We start from the raw sequence: 22,701 nt of genomic DNA, 5'->3' as shown, positions 1-22,701 counted from the left end.
GGCCCCACAGGTCAAACATCAATTAGTCGCCGTATTAATTAGCATTGTGGTCGTAGTGCTCGGTTTTCTGCCTGTTGTTGGGTCTGATGGTGTAAAGCAGCATTGAAAGGCTGTGTGTAGCGCAGCACACACACACACACACACACACACACACACACACTGGCACTGTCACTTCACATTAATCGGCCTCTCAGCTGCTGTTTGAAAACACTAAACGACCAATTGATCGACAGTTTGTTGCTGGTCAGCAGACGAGTGGGAGACGGGTGGACTGGGCTCGTTAGCTTAGCATCAGGTTAGCGTCACTCTCGGGTAGATTGTACCTGACTCCTGTGTTATTGTGCATGTTGGCATTAAGCGCACACAGCAGCTGGCTTTGTGGCTGATACTGTATCTGGTCATCAACAGGGAGGCTCATTTCATCCTTTGTGTGACTTCTTTGTGGCTCAGAGATGGTTTGTCTTTCATGGCAGCTTCACGTCTGTGGGTCTGTGTCTGTGTTGGACTCAAAGACAAAGTGGATTCATCCCTGCTGGTTTTTCTCAACACTGACTCAGTGTGTGGGCATTTCTACAAGAATGACTGATTGTGCAGACATACCTGCTACATGTTTGAATGTGCCCACTCTGTTGCAGCACAAATGTGAAGAAATGAAGGCGTAAGAATAAATGAAAGCAGAGGCAGAGAGAATTGAGAGGGCTGAGGAGAAGGACTGTCTGCAGAGTGAGAAAAGCATGAAGAGACGCAGCTGACATGTTTTAATCATTCACCATCTCAGCCCAGAAAATTTCCCTCCTGTGGAAATGTTCTTATTTTATTCTTTGGCAGCTCCCCATTAATATTTCACATTTCAATCTCACTGGTGCTTGTTGTGACACAGCACAAAGGCCTCGCCGGCAGAGTCTGAAGCCCTGAGCTGATCCCGACAACCCAGAAACCAACAGAGTCCGTTTGGTTCAGGATCCGGAAAGATGGAGGTTCTGGTTAAATGTCTGACCAATACATAAATTGACATTTCCTAGAAACTGTGATCCAGCTACCGGTGTTTTTCACTTTTAGAAGTATTTGTCAGTGCAATTCAGTTGAATAGAAACATCGTTTCCAGGAGACGGTGACTGTGCAGCAGGTCTCATCTCTAACATGCTGAACATCAGAAAGTCCACCAACCATAGAAAACACCTGCAGAGTCAAACCATCTAGAGCGGTAACAGCAGGAACTCAGGCTGACACATCTTCTAACACATTTGACTGATTCCTGTGTTTTTAAGCCTCAGTGATATTTGGTCACTTTGACCAGTCTGTGATTTTCCTTCTCTGCAGCTCCTCACCTGTTTGCAGTCGCTCCGATTCTCTTTGACTTCATCGCCTGTTGTCACAGCTCTTCCTCTCTGCTGCCATCACCTCAGCTCAGTGTGTCGACGGAAATTCATTCAGAAACTTTCTTCTTTTCCCAGGTGTCTCTGACATTTATTCCTATTTTGAGACGGCAGGATAAAGACGTAGCGTGGAGGAGGAACAACCTCCAGCATCTTTACTGACAAATGACTTTTACTGCTGTTTAAACCCTGTGACTGCTCTGTGCAGCTGGTGATGCTTCGGTGACAGAGACGCTAATGTTTGATGAAAGATGATGTAGAAAATCTTCATGTCATCGGACGGAGACTCAGGAGCAGCTGTGCTATAAGACGTGCTCGAGGCAATAAGGAGGTTCATGTTCCCTGAGGATGAACTGGAAAAACTGAGTCCATATGAAGTTCAGTTCATGATTGTGTTTGTGTGCAGGTAATTTGTTTTCTTCATCGCAGCAGACGCAATAACTTTTGCTGTTGCCTGTGACTTTCTGCTCCGTCCAGAATCTGTTGCTTGGTTCTGTTCACAGCCTCTACCCCCATCTGTCCTCTGCTGCCCCTCCTGAGGCCTCCTCCTCTCTGTTTCTCGGACAGGAGGACTACTCTGCCCCTGTACGCCCCAATACGCCTGACTTTTCTTTTTCAGCAGCACATTTCAGCAGTAAGCACCAAACTGACTTCTGAGTCTGCATGTGGTCCCTGTGTCTGTGTGGGTTTTCTTCTCCCACAGTCCAAACACATGCAGGTCAGGATTAGGGTCTGAACCCAGGTGGACCCGGGGCCTTTCTGTGTGGAGTCTGCATGTTGTCCCTGTGTCTGTGTGGGTTTTCTCCTCCCACAGTCCAAACACATGCAGGTCAGGATTAGGGTCTGAACCCAGGTGGACCCGGGGCCTTTCTGTGTGGAGTCTGCATGTTGTCCCTGTGTCTGTGTGGGTTTTCTCCTCCCACAGTCCAAACACATGCAGGTCAGGATTAGGGTCTGAACCCAGGTGGACCCGGGGCCTTTCTGTGTGGAGTCTGCATGTTGTCCCTGTGTCTGTGTGGGTTTTCTCCTCCCACAGTCCAAACACATGCAGGTCAGGATTAGGGTATGAACCCAGGTGGACCCGGGGCCTTTCTGTGTGGAGTCTGCATGTTGTCCCTGTGTCTGTGTGGGTTTTCTCCTCCCACAGTCCAAACACATGCAGGTCAGGATTAGGGTCTGAACCCAGGTGGACCCGGGGCCTTTCTGTGTGGAGTCTGCATGTTGTCCCTGTGTCTGTGTGGGTTTTCTCCTCCCACAGTCCAAACACATGCAGGTCAGGACTAGGGTCTGAACCCAGGTGGACCCGGGGCCTTTCTGTGTGGAGTCTGCATGTTGTCCCTGTGTCTGTGTGGGTTTTCTCCTCCCACAGTCCAAACACATGCAGGTTTGGTTGGTTGGAGACTCTAAATTGCCCGTAGGTGTGAACGTACTGCGCTTCGTCGGACTGTATGGAATCAGCGTTTTGACATTTTCTGCCTTGTCGCTGTGAAGTGTAGTGTGCAAACACTTTTGACCTGGAGTTGACCACCACCATCACCTGCAGGTCGCTAACAAGCGCAGTCGGCCTGTGCCCGCTCTCTGTCTCTGTGAATACAAATGCAGCACTTTGATATTCTGCTGATGGCCTGTGTGGAAAATGGCTCTGATGATGAAAGCTTCTCTCCCTCTCTTTTCCGATTCAGCCTCTCTCAAAGCAAACCATTTATAAGATATTTGATCAAACACTGTAAAATATGCATGATGTTTCTACACGTTTCTACATTTTTAAAGCGCGAACACCACAGACTTTTTAATGACATGGTTTCAGGGATAATGTCTGTGTCCTGGACCAAAATCTGTTTTGGCTTAATCCAATCAACTTCCTCAAACACAATTTAAACATGACCCGCAGCAAATCTGCATGTGGAGGCTGGTTAGTGGACTAATAATCTGAAATCTTTTCTCACCAAAATTGAATCTGTGCTGAGTCTGTCCTCCTTCATGAAGGTTCAGTTTGTGTTTGTTATACAGAGAATATATATTGTAAAAGGATGGACAAAATACCAGAAACATCTGTCCACACAAACTGCAGCCTCCATAACAATCATCAGGTTTATGAACAGGTGAAACAGCCTGAACACAAACTGAACATTATCGCTTTCATGAAGGAGGATTTACTGCAGGGTTGTTGGATTAGACCAACTGGGTCCAACAAAGGGGTTCCTAATAAACCAACCGGGCAGACACAGGGGTTCCTAATAAACCGACTGGGGTGGACAAAAGGGTCCCTAACTTTTCCATGCACGAGCAATGAAATCACTCACATGAAATCAGAAAAATGAAACCTCTCCTTCTGTAGCTCTGGTTCTTGCTCGTCTCTTCCTATTTCGTTGCTGTTTTAAAGTTGCACTCCGTAACTTTACCACATAAAAGTCCATGTCCATCCACCAAACATCATCTCTGTCCCCCTTTGTCCTCCTTTCAAAGTAAGAGCTCTTTTTCTGAACTTCCTCATGTATTTTGAAGGAGTTCTTAATGTTTTCCAGCAGGAAACGTTACCAGGTACATTCTCTGAAACACAGAAAGTACATCAGGGCGAAGGTTTTAAGTGCTTTCCTCATCCAAACTGAAAGGCAGTGTGTCTGTGGTGAGATGGGCAGACAGTGACAGAAACACAGAGTGACACGTTCGCTTTCTTGTCTTTGGGTTTGAAGTTTTTTTCCAACACAATAAAAAAAAGTTTCGAAGGTAGAAACGGTAGAAGCTGAGGTCACATGATCACTGCTCTGAAATTGGCTGTTTGGGGAGCAGCTATTTCTGAGAGGCCCAGTTTTCTTTCACGCTTCTGTTGGCGGTCTCCTTGACACGTGCACTGTAAAGACACGACTCGACACAGGCGCTGTAGCTGTGACACTTTCATGTGAAACTGTCGTTAATTCACCCTCAGGGTTTGTTTATTGTAACACAATGTTTAGAACTTTTAAAAGGTTTTCTTTAATCCTCAGACCAGTCCAGTCCTAAAACTGATTCTAGTCTCTGGTCCTGATGTTTAATGTTTCAGCCCGTCCTCTGTGACACCCAGCACTAACATTTCAGGCACTAGTCGCCTAATTTAGTTGAGAAATAGTCGTAGTTGATGATGTTCTCGATGTACCTGCTGCCACATTCACTGACTCTCACCTGTACAGAACGTGCAGGTGATCATGACTTAGTCATGACTTAGTCACATTTTCATGAAGGTTGGACTTGGTGCTTAAAGTTCTGCCAAAGTCTGTTGTTGAGCAGCCGAGTATTTTTAAAGGCCAACACACTGGTGGTGTCATGTCCTCCCATAATGCACTGAGAGCGGCGTGAACTCAGGACCAGACTACAGAAATGTGTAGGACTGTTTCAGCACTGCATTGTTTTGACGCGTCAATAAGCTGCCATGTGTGTGTGTCGACCAACTCAGAACATCGGTGCATCGAGCAGGACGGCAGCCATGTTGGCTTATCGGACACGAACTCCCGACTCATAAACGAGACAGTCGTCACTTTCCCTCCCACGATGTGAGTGTATGTAAACACACACAGTCCTGAGAGGTTTGCCGCAGGTGCCATGAATCTACAGCCACAAAACCCCTTTTAATTGACCTTGTCAGGGGTCCACATCCTTCACTGCGCAGGAACCGTTACAGTACTCCAGCACCCGGTGAGTCCCAGCCAGACGGCGCTCATAAACACCAGCGACTTATTGCCTCGTCTTCAGCCTCCCCCTAACCACACCTCCTCTCTGAGCCATCCTGGGAATTTATCTGTATTACCTGCGACTAAATATTGATCCGGGTAATCAGTCTTTGCTTAAAGTATGTCAATGTATATGTGTGTGTGTGTGTGTGTGTGTGTGTGCGTGCGTGTGCGTGTGCGTGCGCGTGCGTGCACGTGTGCATTCGTATGTGTGTGTGTGTGTGTGCAGTGAGGCCGTGCAGTTGACTGAGTTATGGCCTCATTCCAGTCCAGCCAGCCATTCCACTTCACTGTTGGAGTTATGGTGGCGCGTGTCAAAACCTGCAAGGTCGAAGCGTGAAGTGATGCCAGGGTGTCAGGGCTGAGTGGTCAGAACGGGCCCTGGAAGCGAACGTGGCGTCGGGGTCCAGACGAGCTTATCACAACCACATAAGTCTCGCTGTCGAGCACAACTCGGGCCCAAATGGACTGCGGCGTTGAGCCCTTTAATGCAAACCAGAATCGTCCTGCATGTTTACCTGTCGTCTTGATGAATTCAGGGCCGATCCAAGTTTACCAAATATTCTGATTTGGCCTGATCAATAAAGTTTAGTCTAAGTCGATTGAAGATGATGGAAAATATGTTATTTGAATTTATTCTTTGTTCAAGTCAATTTATCCATCCATCCATCCACCGTCATCCATCTATCTTCCATCTGTCTATGCATATATTCATCCATCCATCTATCCATCATCATCCATCCACCCTGTCATCCAACCATCCATGCATGCATTCATCCATCTATCATCCATCCATTTATTCATCCATCCATCCAGCCTGTCATCCATCGATTTACTCATCCATCTATCCGTCCACCATCATCCATCCACCGTCATCCATCCATCCATCCATATGCCGAGATGATGAGTAAGTTGTTGGACTGTGGGTCCTGTGTTTAAATGTAGACTCCAGGTCATATGTCCAGTGAGTCAGTGGCACCAACTACAACAGTGATTGTAAGTTACTTTGTCTTCTCAGAAATCCAGGACTTTGTTCCAGCACCTTCACCTTTAGTTTAAAAAAACACCTAAACAGAAAAACTGGAATTAAAGTGTGGATGAAACATTTTTCCTTCGTCTTTTCCAGACTTGCCCGTTGCACTCCCTTCAGCCAAAAACAGCTTAGCAGAAAAATGCTGCTGCCAGAGTTTTCACAGCTCTAATCGAAGTGAGAGTGTCGTCAGTCTGGGAATTGATTTTAAGGTTGTGTTGCAGGTTTTTGCAGCCTCCTGCCTGTGACCTGCAAACTCCCTGAAAGTTGCTGCAGGTCGTCTGGCAGCGATCTGCTACGGTTCTTGCCGTAAGTCTGGCTCTGTCCCTAATAATAATACTAGTCAGGTTTCAGGACAAAATTTGTGTCTGCTATTAAGATCAATATATTTAAATGGTTTTCGCTGTTGGACTTTGTCACATCAGACGGCCAGTGTGGTGTGACGTGTTTCCTAGATGTCCTCAGTTTGAATGGACATGATTCATTCTCATGTTTGAGCTGTGTGTGTTTGTGTCAGCCATGTTTTCTACCTCCTCCACCTTGTGACCTCAGTTGTTCGTCTGACATGAAGAACATGCAGCTGCTTCCTGCTCGTGCTGCTTCAGACGTGTCGTACCACAGTTGGAGACACTGTATTATCAGTGTTTGCATGTTGAAGTAGTTAAAGGTCAAATGAGAGTAAATCTGCCCGGTGCAGTAACAGGAACAGTGTCGTCTGTACTCAGCCGAAGTGTTGTCCACATGCAGGCTGTGTTTGATCGGCTGATCACCTCGAGGAGGTTCTCAGGAGAATCTTCCGGGCTCTGTTGGAACATGGGAATGGACAAAATGCCGCTGCCCCCCTTGTTCACAGCAGTGACTGTGTCAGTGTGAACCTGGAAAATGTTTTTCTAGTGACGTCTGGACCAGAAAAGCTGGTTTTAGTTTGTGTTTCTAATTAATCACAGGTCAGATTAAAGTGTGACTGCAGCTTCCTGCCTGACAGTATTTGATTGAAGTAAAGAAAATAGCTCAGGCCCCCTGCCACATCATGTAGCAGTCAGGCTTTCTGAAGTACCCTGAGCTTTAGTCACTGACCCTAAACCCCTTCAGGAAACAAGGTCTTTGCCGTTTTCCTGAGAGCTGCTGTTTTCTTATTGCACTCCCAAAATGTTCTAAAATTATTCTGCAGCACTGAGGCATGATGGGACCACACTCGAAATGTGTGCACTTTTGTTTTTATAGCTTTTATTAGGCCAGGTGTTGTTCTTAAAAACCAGATGCCTGAAGAGAGCTTGTCCAGGGGCTTTTCTGCTGTTTGACAACAGACACCATCCTCAGGGACTTTGACCAAGACTCTCAGATCCATAAAAGATAGATCTGTAAAAGTAATCTGTGCTCTTAGTCACACTGGAGCTGCTCAGACTGGAGAGTTATCCTCTGCTCAGCTATCCCATGCTAATTTTGTCTGTACAGACCCAAAACAAACAACACAACAGTTAAACAACAACTGCTCTCCTGTTTTAAATCCAACTTCACCTTAGTTCACTTGTGGTGTGAAGTCTGAAGTCTCTTAACAGGCTGCAGCTACAACAAAAACAGCCATGTGATTATCTAAATATCAAAATAGTTAAATAGATTTGACTTCAGGTTGAAGTACAACCAAGAAACTTGATGCTGAAAGGCAGCGACTCTTCTGTCTTTTGTCGAAGTTTGTATCAGCAGAGTCGTCTTCAGAAAGTAAACATCCCTCGGACATGTGACTGATCCTGAAACACGTCGTCATGAATGTGTGCACTGAAACATCAGGAGCAGAGACTAGAATCAGACCATGTAGTGCTGATGCACAGATGTCAGTAAGAGATCTGGGGGGAGGACTTGCTGCCAGATGTTTTATTCATTTGTTGAATAAGATGTGGGGTGGCTCATTCCTCGTATATGTTTGATCGCACACTCTTCTCCAGCTCAATGTCAGAGGACGATTCTGGGCCGTTTAATAGAAACAACTTGATTGATTGATAATATCAATAAAACTGATATGACATGTATTGATCTCTGTATATTTGAGTCAGAAACTTCAGTATTTACTGATCCAGCTGGTGATTTAAGGGAAAGTCAGGGTGGCTCAGTATCATTTGGGACTATAACAATGTAAAAGTACTTTATTTCAAAGAAGTACATATCCAGGCCTGAACTGCCGCCCCCTTCTGTGAAGCATAAATCCACCTGATCGGCGTCAGATTAACTACGATGATGTGTTTAGAAACACATTATTGTCTCATATTATTGGACGGTAGTGTCCAGTGGTTTTCGACGTTTGCTGCTGTGAGTCCATGCACCGCCTGTCTGAATGTTTCCACTGTGTGTGAGCACAGAGCGTAAATCAGCTGGTAATGATGAGAAGTATCCGGCGTCACAAACATTTATTTTCTCACAGGCTCCCAATGTGATCGCTCTTAAAGCTCCCTGATATGGTGATCCATCAGCAGCTGCTGAAAAACCTAATTAAGGAAGGGAGTCTGTCAAATTAATGTCTGTCCCTCACTGAGAGCTGCTGCACATGGGCTGTAAATTTCTCTCCTTGCTGCCTGAACAAATAAGCTCAGCTCCGTGCTGCAGCGCAGGTATCGATATCAAAACTCATCATGTTCCTGTACAGCTAAACATAATGTCAACTGGGTCATGTTTTCTGTCAGCATAACGATAAATTATGTTTATTCTCCACCAAAATATCATGTTTGTTCATGTGGGCTCCTCATCCTCCCGGCGACTCTGCTGCTCTTAGTAAATGTCATTTATTCATTCAGACAATAAGTTTATCAATAAGTTCACCTGCTTTCTGTTTGTGGTGTTTATGGATGTTTGTTTCTGACTTGATGACACTTGATGAGCAACAGGATGATGAGGTCTGCACCAGCCTCTCCTCTTTCCTGCTGCACCAGCTGCCTGGTCTGTTCCCTCCTACATGCCTGCACTCTCAGCTGATCCAACAAAGAACTACACCGAGCAGTGGATTTATTCCTCAAGCAGCCGATAAGCTTTGTGATTTATCGCTGCTACTCCCTGTATCGACAGCCTGACAGATTCAGAGCCTCGTACTGACGGGCCACTGAAATATCTCCTGTATGTCCTAGAGATCCAATTATGTGTGTCCGGTGTCGTCTGATGGGAGCGTCAGGGAAACACAACAGAGTTCCTACTGAGAACTACAGTAAATCTGCCGCAGCTATAATGTTGGCGACTCGTTTTTCAGAGTACAACCTTTATTTGAATGTGATTTGATGTTATTTGTGCACGGACTGAGTGTTCACCCTGCACAGCAGAGCCAGAGTCCTGATGAGGCGCCATGAGCAGAGAAAAGTTCAGCGACAGGCTGCACACTTTCCAGTCTGAGTGACATTTATTGAAAGTAGCAGCACCTCGGCCTGGAGCTCTCTCAGCCTTTTTCCTCGTCTTTTCAAAACCACTGTGTGAAGAAATGTCGGTGGTTTCATGAAATGTCGGACTTTGGAGAGAGAAGAGCACAGCTCTGTGTTCTGCTGCTCCATTAGTCTGCTGCATTTTGCTGCTTTTAGGTTCTGCCCTCCCTTTTACTGCTGCTCTCAAGCTTTTGGTCTTGAAGGACCTCTGAGAGCTCTAAAGCAGCCACATCATCAGCAGTAATGTCTTTTTTACAGAAAGTCCATGAAGTTTCAAACACTGGCTGCAGATGACAGTGTGTTAATGTTAATGTCCCGTTTTGTCTCCTCAGGTGGAATCTGTATCGCCCAGTCGCTGAAAATCCCACACGACCACAAACCGTCCGACTTCGATAAAATCATCCGCCTGCTGCTGGACACTCGCTACGCCAGGGCGGTCATCCTGTTCGCCTCTGACGAAGATATCAGGTAAAGGAATATTTCCACACCTTTTAGTTTCCAAATAAAGAAAGATACACAGGTGCATCAACACTGTTATTTTAATTCCAAATCTATTCATCTGACCAAAGCAGCATTTCTGATATTTTTAAAGGTTCTGCTGGGATTTGTCTGGGGGTGCCGGGGCTCCTCTCTCCTGCAAACAAAACTGAAACCTTCTAAACATCTTATATTATTAGATTCATTGTAATGTGAGTGAATTTTGAGAAGCATCCGACGTGAGGGAGAAATTTCACCACATGAAGCCTGTGAAGACTCGATGATCAACACTGGCCTGTTCCCGAACACGCTGCCGGTGGTGGAGATGTTGACTTTGTGTTTCAGGAGCAGTGAAACTCATGTCCGTGTGTGTCCACGAGGAAACATGTGGTTCTGTGCAGAGAAGCCCTGAGGTTGATCCAGCTACACTAAGATCCAAACGTCACAGCAGGAAATGTAAATAACGAACAGAGTTATGGTTGAAGTCTGCAGCTGCTCTGTCACTGTGGACACGTGTCCATCCTGGTGCTGTTGGGTCGATGTGTGGGAGACCAACGCTCCAGCCCAGCGTGTGATTTGTGATAATGCAAAAGTAGAACAGTACATTTAAAAACATGTTGACATTATTTTATACTGTGATTTCAGTCGATGTGCCAGTTCTTAAACAAAACAGACTCACACTGCGGCAAAATATTGTTTTTAAAGAAAGTTAGTCAGACACTGGGCGCTTCCTTCACCGACTGGGGTCAGTGCTGTTTGTGCGATATCGATTGATCAGCTCACACACAGCTGCTATGACACTCATCCGTGTGTGTTTGCGTGCAGGGGCATCCTCAATGCCAGCAAGCGAGCAGACCAGGTGGGTCACTTCCTGTGGATCGGCTCCGACAGCTGGGGGGCCAAAAACAGTCCCATCCACCAGCTGGAGGACGCTGCCGTAGGAGCCATCACGATCCTGCCGAAGAGGGCCACCATCAGCGGTGAGTTCATCCCGACAGCCTCACCTGTGCCGACGTGTCTCTCAGGTTTCATTCTTCATCTCATCTCATTCTCATCTCTGCACCTGGTACCTTATGACTTCTTCCTGATTGTGCAGAACCAAAACCTCAGCCATCAGTGAGAACATTCATCACTGCTGTTCCCTTTAGCATAAAATTGCACAGGACTCTTTTGATGTTGATTATCTGTGATCACCATTCTGCCTGAGAGCCTCCATCAGGACGGCTGTGTCTGCACGAGCTCCGTGTCTCCGTCACTGCTGAAGATTTGATTGAACTGATAAAGAGGTAAAGTCTCTGTCTGCTGGACCCGATTCTGTAGAATTTATCTCATCTGACGTTGGCCGACGTGTTTCTGTAGGAGATGGGAACTAAATTGTGCTGATGCTTCAGCGTTTTGACTAAAACTCAACAAATGCTCTTGTTCTATGCAGATTTAAACACATCTGTTTGTTGGGGAAGTGTTTAACTCCCACACTAAATTTTCAGCATTTTTCTGCAAATATTTATTTAGCCCTTGTTGCTAAAATCATCAGCACAGTGAGACCAGAAATAGACACTCGAGCTGCTCGACTGTGTTTTCATTCAGTTACACGTCTACTTCTGTTTAGTTCTGATTCGGCTGTCGGACGTCGGAGCAGATAGATGATATTTAAAGTGAGTGTTCACAGGGAAGTTGTAACTGAACCGTGCGTCTGTTTAAATGGGTCCAGGGCTTTTGGCGAGTAAGACGTGCACAGGCTCCTCTGTGGGCCTTTGTCAGGCTGCGCTCTGGGCTCATGAAACATCATTAGTCACAACACAAAACCGTTCTGGTCCATAAGCACAGGTCCAACACCTCGGACTGTTCCTGCCCATTTTATTGAGCTGGGATAATTAGGTATCCCAGAATGCAATGTGACAACTAGCAGTGGTCAAGTTGTCATAAGTGCCATAGGGTTTGTGATATTTTCTCAGGCAGAAAACAAATGTAAATATTTCATCTGTCCAATGCCATGGTGATGCCAGCTGGAAATGTGCTCCGGTGTGTTTGGGGAAGTGTGAACCCCCTATGGACCAGTCCAGCTCTAACCAGCAGGCAGCCGACAGGACGCCTGGGAAATGGGTCTGCCCTGAAGGCCGAGGTCTAGAATGATCACATTCATTATGACTTAACATTGACCAGAGCTCATGGTGTCACTGAGCCTCCTGTGTTGCCTTTCATTCAGGTTTCATTTCAGGCTTGATGCTAAGCTAAACTGAGCTAAGTGAATCTGGTCTGTCTCCCAGAATGTGGACCTTTTCCTTTAAGACGCAGAAGTCGTGAAGACCCTGTGTGTCTTTGACAGCTGACATGATAAAACTGCACAAACTGCAGATCAGAGGAAACATAAGTGATGGTTGGACTGACTGTAAGGAAGAACAGAGCTGTTTCATTCCTGCTGACCCGACAGCGTGCAGCGTGGCTGTCGTATCAAACAGCATTTAAAAACCGTTTGTTGTCTTAACATGAAGGTTTTGACTTCAAATAAAATATGAATCCTTTGTTCTTTGTATTTGAACACAATCACCACAGTGAGGATGTTAATGGGAAGCTGCCAGAGCAGATTTTCTTTTCTGCAATTCTAATTGGCCTGCAAACATATGAAAGCCTGGTCTATTGTCAGTGACCTTTTCTTCTCCTCAATAACACGTCTCAAAAACTGAAGCCCTGCCAGGAGCTGCAGGGGGTCACCCTGGGAAAGACTAGTTGGTGAGGCTCTCTCGTCTCCTCTCCTCGGACAAATGCTTTGTGGAAATGGAGGTTTTCTGGAAACCAAGGACAGTAGGAGAGAATACGGGGGCGTGACGAGCAGCCTGAGAGCTCAGCAGACCCATTCCATCAGGGCTGTGTAGGTGAGAGCAGAGTCCAGTTGAACCTGCTCCAGGGCCCTTATTAACTCGCTGAGCTCTGTATGCAGGAACAGCAGCCATGTGCTGCAGGGTGATTTCATTAAACATGTTATGAATATGCACAATATCAACACGAGCACTGGAAGAATAACGGTGTGCCAGGCCAGATCCAGGTGCTCGTGAAAAAGCTCCGGCATCATCTATAAACAGATGCAGCACAAATCTAACTATCCTAATCTATGACTGCTAATTATTGTCTTGATTACTTTCTTCGTCTGTAAATTATCTGAATATTGTCTCCACAACAAAACCAGTGAATTTAAAATTCAGCTGCCAGGTCAGGACCCTGTGATGTTCAGTTTACTGCCAGACATGGAAAAATCATCAGATGTTCAATTTGGAGAAGCTTAAATCAGGACGTTTGACGTTCACCAGCTCTAAACCTGAAGAAGACAAAGGTTCCTCACACCAACAGGCGACAACAAGTGTCGAGTCAGTTAACGCTGCAAAATATCAAAAGACATTTTCACTCAGAAGAACAGTTAGTTTTTGCTCAGCTCATACAGACTGTCAGACTTTATTAATGACCTAGGTGTGTGTGTGTGTGGTGTGTGTGTGTGTGTGGTGTGTGTGTGTGTGTGGTGTGTGTGTGTGTGTGTGTGCGTGTGTGAGTGTGTGAGTGTGCGTGTGTGTGTGGTGTGTGTGTGTGTGTGCGTGTGTGAGTGTGTGAGTGTGCGTGTGTGTGAGTGTGCGTGTGTGTGCGTGTGTGTGAGTGTGTGTGTGTGTGTGTGTGTGTGTGTGTGTGCTCTGCTTGAGGAGCATGAGGAGCAGGGAAAGTCTGTTTCACACCAAAACATCTTTTTCATTGAGAGACGTCAGCGTGAGCCGCCGACCAAACCGAGGGAACTTTCCCTCTGGAAGCTCAGGCCTCCTTCAGAGTCCGTGGCCTCCAGCTGAGATGGATCCTCTTCTCAGAGTCAGTTACGTCTGATCCACGTTTAGTGTCACAGTTTGAAGAGACTTCAAAAACAACGGAGTGTATGAAGCCTCCTCGCTACAGAGCGGCAGTCTGTGACCTTTGCTCTGGGCCGTCATGAAGAATGGAGCCACGTGTCTCGGCTGCAGCAGCTGCAGAGCAGGAGCAACAGCAGGTTCCTGATGAACTGATGACACCTCAGTGTGACATCCAACACACTGTTGGTTCATCCGTCAGGGGGTGTCTGAACCAAACACCTGTCACACCTGAGGCCCGTCTGTGCAGAGATTGAAGTTAAAATCACACATGTTGTCTGTCACTGGTCAAATATGTAAATCAGCACCTTGATCTGGGCTCGATGTTTGCTCCAGCTCCAGCTGATCTGCTCGGTCAAAGTTTCATCCTACGTTGGTACAGGGTCACTGAGCCCACAGCACCTGCTCTACTCTTCACACCTGAGCTTCTGCTGTAAATATTAAAGGTCAGTCCATGAGGCTGCGATGGCTTGTTGGACTCCTCCACCTCCAGAATCTCCAGCCTGGCAGCGTACCAAAACATCTGAACCCTGAGACTTTTGTTTCAAGCTTCATTTGACGAGTGTCAGTGTGGACAGAAACATCCGAGACGCAGCAAAGTTTCCTCTGCGGCTCATTCGTGCGCCTGCCTACACGTCGTCTCGACCAGAGCTGCCACAGGGAACGGTCTCTTTCTTTACATTATGAACACGAGGACATTTTTCCGGCTGTCGACTTCCCATTGATCTCATCTCTGCAGTGATCTCTTTACTTTATTCAGCCACGCAGGTGTTTGCTCAGATTGCAGAGTAGTTTGTTCTTTGCTCAGACAGAGGCAGAATATGGCAGCAGAGTATAGCAGATAGGAAGAACAGTATGAACTCGCTGATGAGTGTTACACAGAGAAATGGACATAATTTGACACCGATTTATTTCTGATTTGTTAAAGAGATTTGTAAGTGGATCTGTCCACAGCAGCTTACCCTCCAAACAAGGATGTCCTGAGTGTGACGGGGCTGCACATTTGAAGTGATGCTTTTTAATTGGAGGTTATTTATTATGCACCACTGCCTCTGCAGGCAGCACCTCTCACTGTGGGTGATGTGCTGGAGCTGGATGCAGCCTGGTGCTGTGGTGGTCTCAGTACTTTACTGTGATACCCAGGAATGTGGGTGGACTGATGTTGCAGCAGTGAAACTGATTTTACTTCTACATATCGACAACAAATCAGATTGTAATTTTTGTGACACATAATTTTCCAAGGCTATAGATAAATGATAGATTGATCATTGTCTATGCACAACCATCGGCTTAATGCAGCATTTACAAAGGTCTCATGCAGCAGCTGCCACAGACTCACTACACCAGACCAGACGCTCATTACCCCTGAACTGTTCATTTGGACCTGCTGTGTTTGAACTGCAGAGCATTTTAAAAATTTAGCGTCACATTTCAGTGGCTGATTTTTATCTTTGAAACTGCGAACGTCTCTGTGCTTTTATTGTCTGGATGTTTTCTTCCCATGACCTGCACTTTTGTTGCTGCTAAACGGCCTCAGGTGCTGTTGGAACTAATGCTGATGTACGAGACTCTTCTTCTGATTACGTTCTGGATGATGATCAGAATCTGTTTGTGTTTTTACTGTAGTCGTTTACTGCAGAGCTGTAACTCACTGTGATTGGGCTGGTCGACGTACGGTGGCCCAGAGGGACAAAGTACAAACAAAAGTCAAAAGTACATTTCAAACTGCATAGAGTCAGTCACTAAAAGTCCTCACCGCCTCCTCCTCCACCAACTCTTCCTCCTCTCCTTCATCCTCCTCCACCAACTCTTCCTCCTCTCCTTCATCCTCCTCCACCTCCTTTTTCACCTCCTCCTCTTCCTCTTCATCCTCCTCTCCCTCATCCTCCTCCACCTCCTTTTCCTCCTCCTCCTCTTCCTCCACCTCCTTTTCCTCCTCTTCCTCCTCTCCCTCATCCTGCTCCACCTCCTTTTCCTCCTCCTCCTCTTCCTCCACCTCCTTTTCCTCCTCTTCCTCCTCTCCCTCATCCTGCTCCACCTCCTTCTTCCTTCTCTTCCCCTTCTTCCTCCTCTTCTTCCTCCTCCTCCACCTCCTCTTCCTCCTCCCCCAGGGTAATTGGATATTGTACTGTGATGACAGTGTTTTTCTTTTTGCTTATGTGTTGTGGTTCTGGGTTTGCATTGTTTCACCTTTGTGAGTTTTGTCCCTAGGGGGCCACCGTAGTGGTGTGTATACAAACACGTGTGTGTCAAACCACATCCACAGTCCCACCTGTGGTTTAGAGTGAAAAGCTTTTTGTTTCAGGTACAGGAGAGATGGTGCTTTGGGTTCAAGCTGTGAAGTCTTTGTGAAGGAGCAGCTGGTTCCTCTGAGCTCGAACAGGAGCCGTGAGAGACTGTTGACAGAAAACATGATCCCGTTGTATTTGGGTTTGTTCTGAACATATTTGCTAATTAGTTGTACATAAACATGTTTACTAGAGATGGGGCCCAGACTGAACTAGCTTCTTCTGAGGTGATACGTAGCTCCTGTGTTTTTAGCTTCTTAATCGGCAGCATGTGATGGGATCCTCTTGTTTTCAGCATCTAAATAGCCGTTAAGTCTGTGATTTTATTTAAACATCTAACCAATCAGATAATAGTAAAAAATGTCCTTCATAATTTGCAGAATCCAAAGTGGCGTCTTTAAAAGTCCCAGCCGTCGTGCAGGCCTGTGTACGGCCCTGTGCTGCAGCACCGTGTGGTGACTGGGTGGCTGTTTCTGACGGCGCCGGGCTAATGAAAGGGGAAAGCTCTGTGGCAGCCTGTCGCACTGGATTTCTCTGGTGCTGGTGTGAGACTGAACCCTGATCTGACAAACGGTGAAGGGATGGGAGGAGGCGCTCAGCCACTGACACTGATCATGCTAAACATCCCTTCTCCTACCTCACACTGAGGTTATTGTCTTCTTTCTATTTGTCTTTTTCTGTCTTTACTTATTTCCTTCTCTGAATCACTCGTCACTGTTGCTTCGCCCCCCCCCCCCTCGTCCCAAAGCCCTGACCTCTTCTCTTGTTAGAGGACACTGTTTGGCTTCCATACTCCACTAATGCTGCGATGTGACATGATATCTGACATGATAAAAACTACAACATGAAATTATGATATTCTAACACACTGTATATTCACAAACTATATAATAATTCAAAATGCCTTGAGAGCGCTCCTTTCATCAAACTGACTGTTTGGATAATGCTCTTAACGCCTCCTCATTATGCAGAGTGTTACACCACCAGGTTATTATTGATAAATTGATGTGACATTTTACTGTTGCTGCTCATTTTCAGGTTATTATGGCCTGTTTTTTCCAACATCACTAATGTTATCTGGTCATTTGTTTGGAAAGTGAAACCTGAGGCGGAGCAGAGGACCAGGTCCCTCAGACAAGGACCTGCAAAGAGACACACATGGTCTCCAATGAGACAAAGACACGCTGAGGGACAAAGACACGCTGAGGGACAAAGACACGCTGAGGGACAAAGACATACTGAGAGACAAAGACACACTGGGGGACAAAGTCACACTGAGAGACAAAGACACACTGGGGGACAAAAACACACTGGGGGACAAAGGCATGCTGAGGGACAAAGACACACTGGGGGACAAAGGTGCACTGGGAGACAAAGACGCACTGGGAGACAAAAACGCGCTGGGGGACAAAGACAAACTGAAAGACAAAGATGCTGAGAGACAAAGACACACTGGGGGACAAAGACACGCTGAGGGACAAAGACACTGGGGGACAAAGGCACGCTGAAAGACAAAGACACACTGGGGGACAAAGACACACTGGGGGACAAAGGTGCACTGAGAGACAAAGACACACTGGGGGACAAAGTCACACTGAGAGACAAAGACACACTGGGGGACAAAGGCACGCTGAGAGACAAAGACACACTGGGGGACAAAGGCACGCTGAGGGACAAAGACACTGGGGGACAAAGGTGCACTGGGAGACAAAAACACACTGAGAGACAAAGACACACTGGGGGACAAAGACACGCTGAGGGACAAAGACACACTGGGGGACAAAGGCACGCTGAAAGACAAAGACACACTGGGGGACAAAGACACGCTGAGGGACAAAGACACACTGGGGGACAAAGACACGCTGAAAGACAAAGACACACTGGGGGACAAAGACACGCTGAGGGACAAAGACACACTGGGGGACAAAGACACGCTGAGGGACAAAGACACACTGGGGGACAAAGGCACACTGAGGGACAAAGGTGCACTGGGAGACAAAAACGCACTGGGGGACAAAGACTGAAGGCAGCTGTCCATGGCTGTAGATTGTTACAGACATGAATCTGTAACTGTTATGGATCAGCTGTTTAAATTTAAGCTTTAATACCTTTACAAAGGTGACGCTCAGAGACAACAGTCGGCCTCCATCACTGCTGGTTCGGTTCTGGTCCGTTTGGTGCGTCTCTGCTCCAACCACTTAGTTATAAGTGTTAGCAAGACTCATAAGCTGCTGCTTTAAAATTCACACCAATTCATGAATGTTTACATTTGATGGACATTGGAGATGTGAAACCTGCTGTGTGTGTGTGTGTGTGTGTGTGTGTGTGTGTGTGTGTGTGTGTGTGTGTGTGTGTGTGTGTGTGTGTGTGTGTGTGTGTGTGTGTGTTATTAGTGTCTGGTCACATCTCAGTAATGTTTCTGTTATATCTCTGGTTAATACGCTGTTTGCACCAACATGCACTCAGTGATGATCAGAACTGCACCGAGGTCTTTTCTATAAAATAAGAAGCTTTAGTTTCTGAAGGTCGACATTTCTCGGCCTTGACACCTAAATAATTACTGCTACACAGAGTGCAGCCTCATATGGAGCACTGGAGCTTTTAGCTGCCCCGAGCGAGTGCCACATTCACCGGCTGAAACTGTGCACAGTGCAGGCGTGATGTGTAGGATGTTGGCAGAGCATGTGTTTACCTGTGTGTTTAAACTGAACTCTGCGACCCGTAGCTTGGCTTCGTCGTGGATGGTGTTAGCTGAAGAAAAAGGTTTCCCTCAGGAGCAGAAAGGAGCACCTCTTCCTTCAAAGTTTTCAGCTCAGTCCGTCGTGGGTGGACACGTTTCCACTGGATCCTTCATGGATCTTTCATTAGAACCCTCCCCGGTGTTCCAGATCATCCAGTTCTCAAGGCTCCGACATTCAGAGCCTGTTTATGTTCAAAATAAAATGAGGAAAGCTGGTAAATGGCCCCGAGTGAGGTACGTTTTTATTTTAAAAACGTCTTAGACCTGTTAAACGTTTGTCTAACGCTTCAGATCAGAGCGACATCGGCAGCTACATGGCTCATGGTAGCAGGTGCTGTGAAACCTGCCCTTTGTGCACGTTTGTGTGTATTCCCCTGCCACTTCACTGGTGCTGTGTATCCTGTAACACACACCCTGAGAGATGAATCACATACCCTGCAGCACCAAACGATGTGTGTGAATAGAAATACGCACCCACTTGTAGATTCCTCCAAACTCTTCACAGAATCTCATCTCGCCGCTTTGTCTTTGAAACTGAACTGCTAACCTGACTACGCCGAGCTCCGACGTCTGTTTCATGGTTTGTGTTTATGTGATGCAGCAATACAACAGATTGCTTTAAGGATTTCACTCTTCGTTAAAGACGTCAGTGTGAACCTTGTGTAAAGCTGCTTTTGGTGTTTCTATTACTCGCTTTCCTGATGAATGTTTCTCCTTCTCCACATTCTGACATCTTGGACTAGAACCCTCCGGGGAAGTGTCTCTTCTTTTCTGTACAGACAGACACTGAACAATGAACAGAAAAATGCTAAATGAGGGAAACTAATCAGTTTTCATTATTAACTAAATAGTTTTTGGATGGATTTGAATTTAAGAACATTTGTATGAATTCTCTTAAATTTCTACATGGAGATCCAGAAGCATTTAAGAGACCTGATTGTTGTCGGCTGACGGGCTGAAGGTGATGCTCAATTCACTTTTAAATTCTGCTTGTACTGTCAGCTCTGCTGCATATCAGAAATAATTTGAGCTGTACTTGTTATTTTTAATTGAATGAAGGTTTGTAACATCATCTTGAGATGTGGACCAAAGTTCTTCACAGAGAGTTGAGACATTAGCACAGTCGTTGACTGAGTGGACTTTGCCAACACAGGGTAGAGAAGCTGGAATAACAACAGACGGGCTGTAGGTAGCAGAGAGTCATGGGGGGGGTAATATAGCTGAGAGACACCAGGGCCTGGATCTGGGCACCTGCAGGGACCAGACTGGGTGTAAAGTCCATACGACCTCTCGTCCACCTGCTTATGAACAACTGCAGACTCTAGGAGTGTTTAAGAAACGCCAGCTGCAAACTTCACTGAGCAAAATGAGCCTGAGCCAAGACTCATCACATTGTTGACGTTCTTCATATCCAACAGCTCCACAAAGACTCGCTAACGGAGCAGGTGGTCTAAGTGACGGTATTCAGTCTTAAAGTGCTGACACCTGAGTGGCTCGGTGTATTGATGATAAAAAGCATCAGTGATCCAATCAGAAACCTGGGAACCTTTAGAGATGCACTTGAAAGTTAGCGCTGAGTGATGAGACGGACAGTCGGTTGAGGATGAAGCTGAAGCTGATACTCGTTGTTTTGTGTTCTCTGTCCAGGCTTTGTGCCAGATCAACTGAAGAGTGTTAATATGCTGAGAAGACATGGCTCAGAGTGAAACCATCAGTGTGTCAGTCATTATCATTGTTGCTGTGTCCTGATGAAGAGCATGAAAAGCCTCTTGGCAGGTGAGAGGAGGGAGAGGAGGCTGTGAAAGACAAGTCAGAGGGAGACGCAGATTAATGGCGGCTTTAAAGGCACACGGGGTGTCGTACAGGAAGACGTACGTGAGTCTGAGTGAGGAGCAGAAAGAGCTTTGCTGAGAAATTTTATCAGGCACAGGTTTGATGCATTGTGCCCCAGAAACCATGTTGATGAAGCAGACTCCAGACGGGCTGGAGTCACAGTTTGAGTTTTCCACAGATGCTTCTCCTTTTGTTGGATGCCTGCACATGTTCATTGTCTTTACCAGGGTCGACCAGTCCCTCACAGGGTTTACAAGCACAACATGGGCCTTTAGCAGAGATTTCCTCCGATTCATTCTTTACATGCAGCAGCACGTTCCCACAAACAACAGTTGATCCTCACCACAGTCTGGGTCACCTCCATGTTTCAGCTGTGACTGACATGTTTCAGCTCAGGTCCAGGTCTGACGCTGAACTGGTCCCAAGTGGTAAAGTGTCAGAAGTGAAATGTCAGAGGTGCAGTGATGCTTCCTTCCATCTTTCCTGCAGCAGCAGAAGGAAATGAACCATGGAAATGGATGGAAACAGTTTCCTCCAGGTGTCCCAGCTTCGGCTGAGTCCTTCCAACAAACTGTGTGTATAAAGACTGGGGTCCATTATTTGGACCATCCAGACCAGCAGCAAAACTGTGTGTCCAGGTGTCGGTGAAGTTTTACAGGCTTAAGTGCCAGCAGCTGATGGATGACGAGTATTAATGGATGATAAACAGCTTCTGTGATTAAAACTGAGACATTTTACTTCAATGGGATTTTGAAGGCAGGTTTTTATTTGAGGTACTTAATCAATCAGTCAAGCTGCTTGTTCAGCAGCTTTGGTTTAAAGTGCTTTTCACGCTGCTGATAATAAGAGAAGAAATGTCCACAGTAAAACAGTCTGACGACAGTGTGAGACTAATGCACAGTTTTATAAAAATGGGATGAAATAAAAAATAATAGTAAAAATTCAAACTAGAGAAAACAGATAAAAGACCATGAGAAATCAAAAAATATGAGAAGGAATAAAACAATTATAAAGCATTTCCTGTGCACTGACATGAATGTATTTGTACTTCACTAATCGGCACCAACAACCTGCTCGGTCCTTGACTTCACAGCCTGCATCGGATCAGGTGTTAGTCCGGAGCTGAGGGCATCGGTCGGACACAGTGGGACCAGTCTGGCTTCAGACACACACCTCTGAGCGCCAGAGCTGCCGATGCAGCCCCATGTTCTAACAGGGACCTGAGTGGAAACGCTGCCCTGTGGCCGTGAGGCGGCGTCTCTGCCTCTTCAGGATCCAGGACCGACCTCAGCTCCAAGGTCTCTTCACCTGTGGGAAAGTACAGGTGAAAGTAGAAAAGACAAGAAAAGGTCACAGAAAACCACCTGCAGCTCTCACAGTTTTCTTGGCTGCTGTTGATTGATGGTGCGTCACAGTCTGCTGTCCCTCCAGGAAACATGCTGGGCAGTGACCCCTGACGTTACTCAGCATCACAGCTCTGCCTGTTTTTATCGGAGGATGAGTCAGGATTCTGTCTCTCTGCTCGTGAGGTTTGCAGCTTTGGTTTAAAATACCTTGACAACTGTTGGCTGGATAGTCATGAAATTTGCTTCCGATCAACTTCACAGACTTGGGTGATGCTGACTTTTCATGCAGCGCCACCAGCAGGCCAAAGTGCCTCTTCTCCTGTTTGCTGCTGCCTCAGAGCTCACTGAGATTACAGCAAAGGACTGCCTTTGACCCAGAGAGAGCTGGGATAGGCTCCAGCAGATCCCTGGGACCCTGGTTAGGACTAAGGGGGCATAGATGATGGATGGATGGAGACAGTGACAGTGATCTTTTTGCCCTCTAGTTTTTAAGCATATTTATTTAAATTTCAGTTTTAATTGGCTTCCATGATGTTAATTTGATGATAATTTTGAAAGTTTATTATTCGAGGTAATTAAAAAGACACAACAAATATTCAATTTAAAAATGAAGTAGATTTTTCTCAAG

General features: G+C 46.3%; 1 protein-coding gene across 1 annotated transcript in view; it reads left to right on the top strand.

Moving 5' to 3' along the window:
- Window positions 1–22,701, top strand: part of grm7 (glutamate metabotropic receptor 7) — a 164,148-nt gene that overhangs the window by 75,151 nt on the left and 66,296 nt on the right. Inside the window, exons 3-4 of the mRNA XM_026306234.1 lie at window positions 9,841–9,976; window positions 10,811–10,965. Of these exons, the coding sequence (XP_026162019.1) occupies window positions 9,841–9,976; window positions 10,811–10,965 (291 nt within the window). The remainder of the gene's footprint in view (window positions 1–9,840; window positions 9,977–10,810; window positions 10,966–22,701) is intronic.

Source organism: Mastacembelus armatus, chromosome 5, assembly GCF_900324485.2.
Source record: "Mastacembelus armatus chromosome 5, fMasArm1.2, whole genome shotgun sequence".
Taxonomy (NCBI): domain Eukaryota; kingdom Metazoa; phylum Chordata; class Actinopteri; order Synbranchiformes; family Mastacembelidae; genus Mastacembelus; species Mastacembelus armatus.
This window is presented reverse-complemented; position numbering and strand designations above follow the sequence as displayed.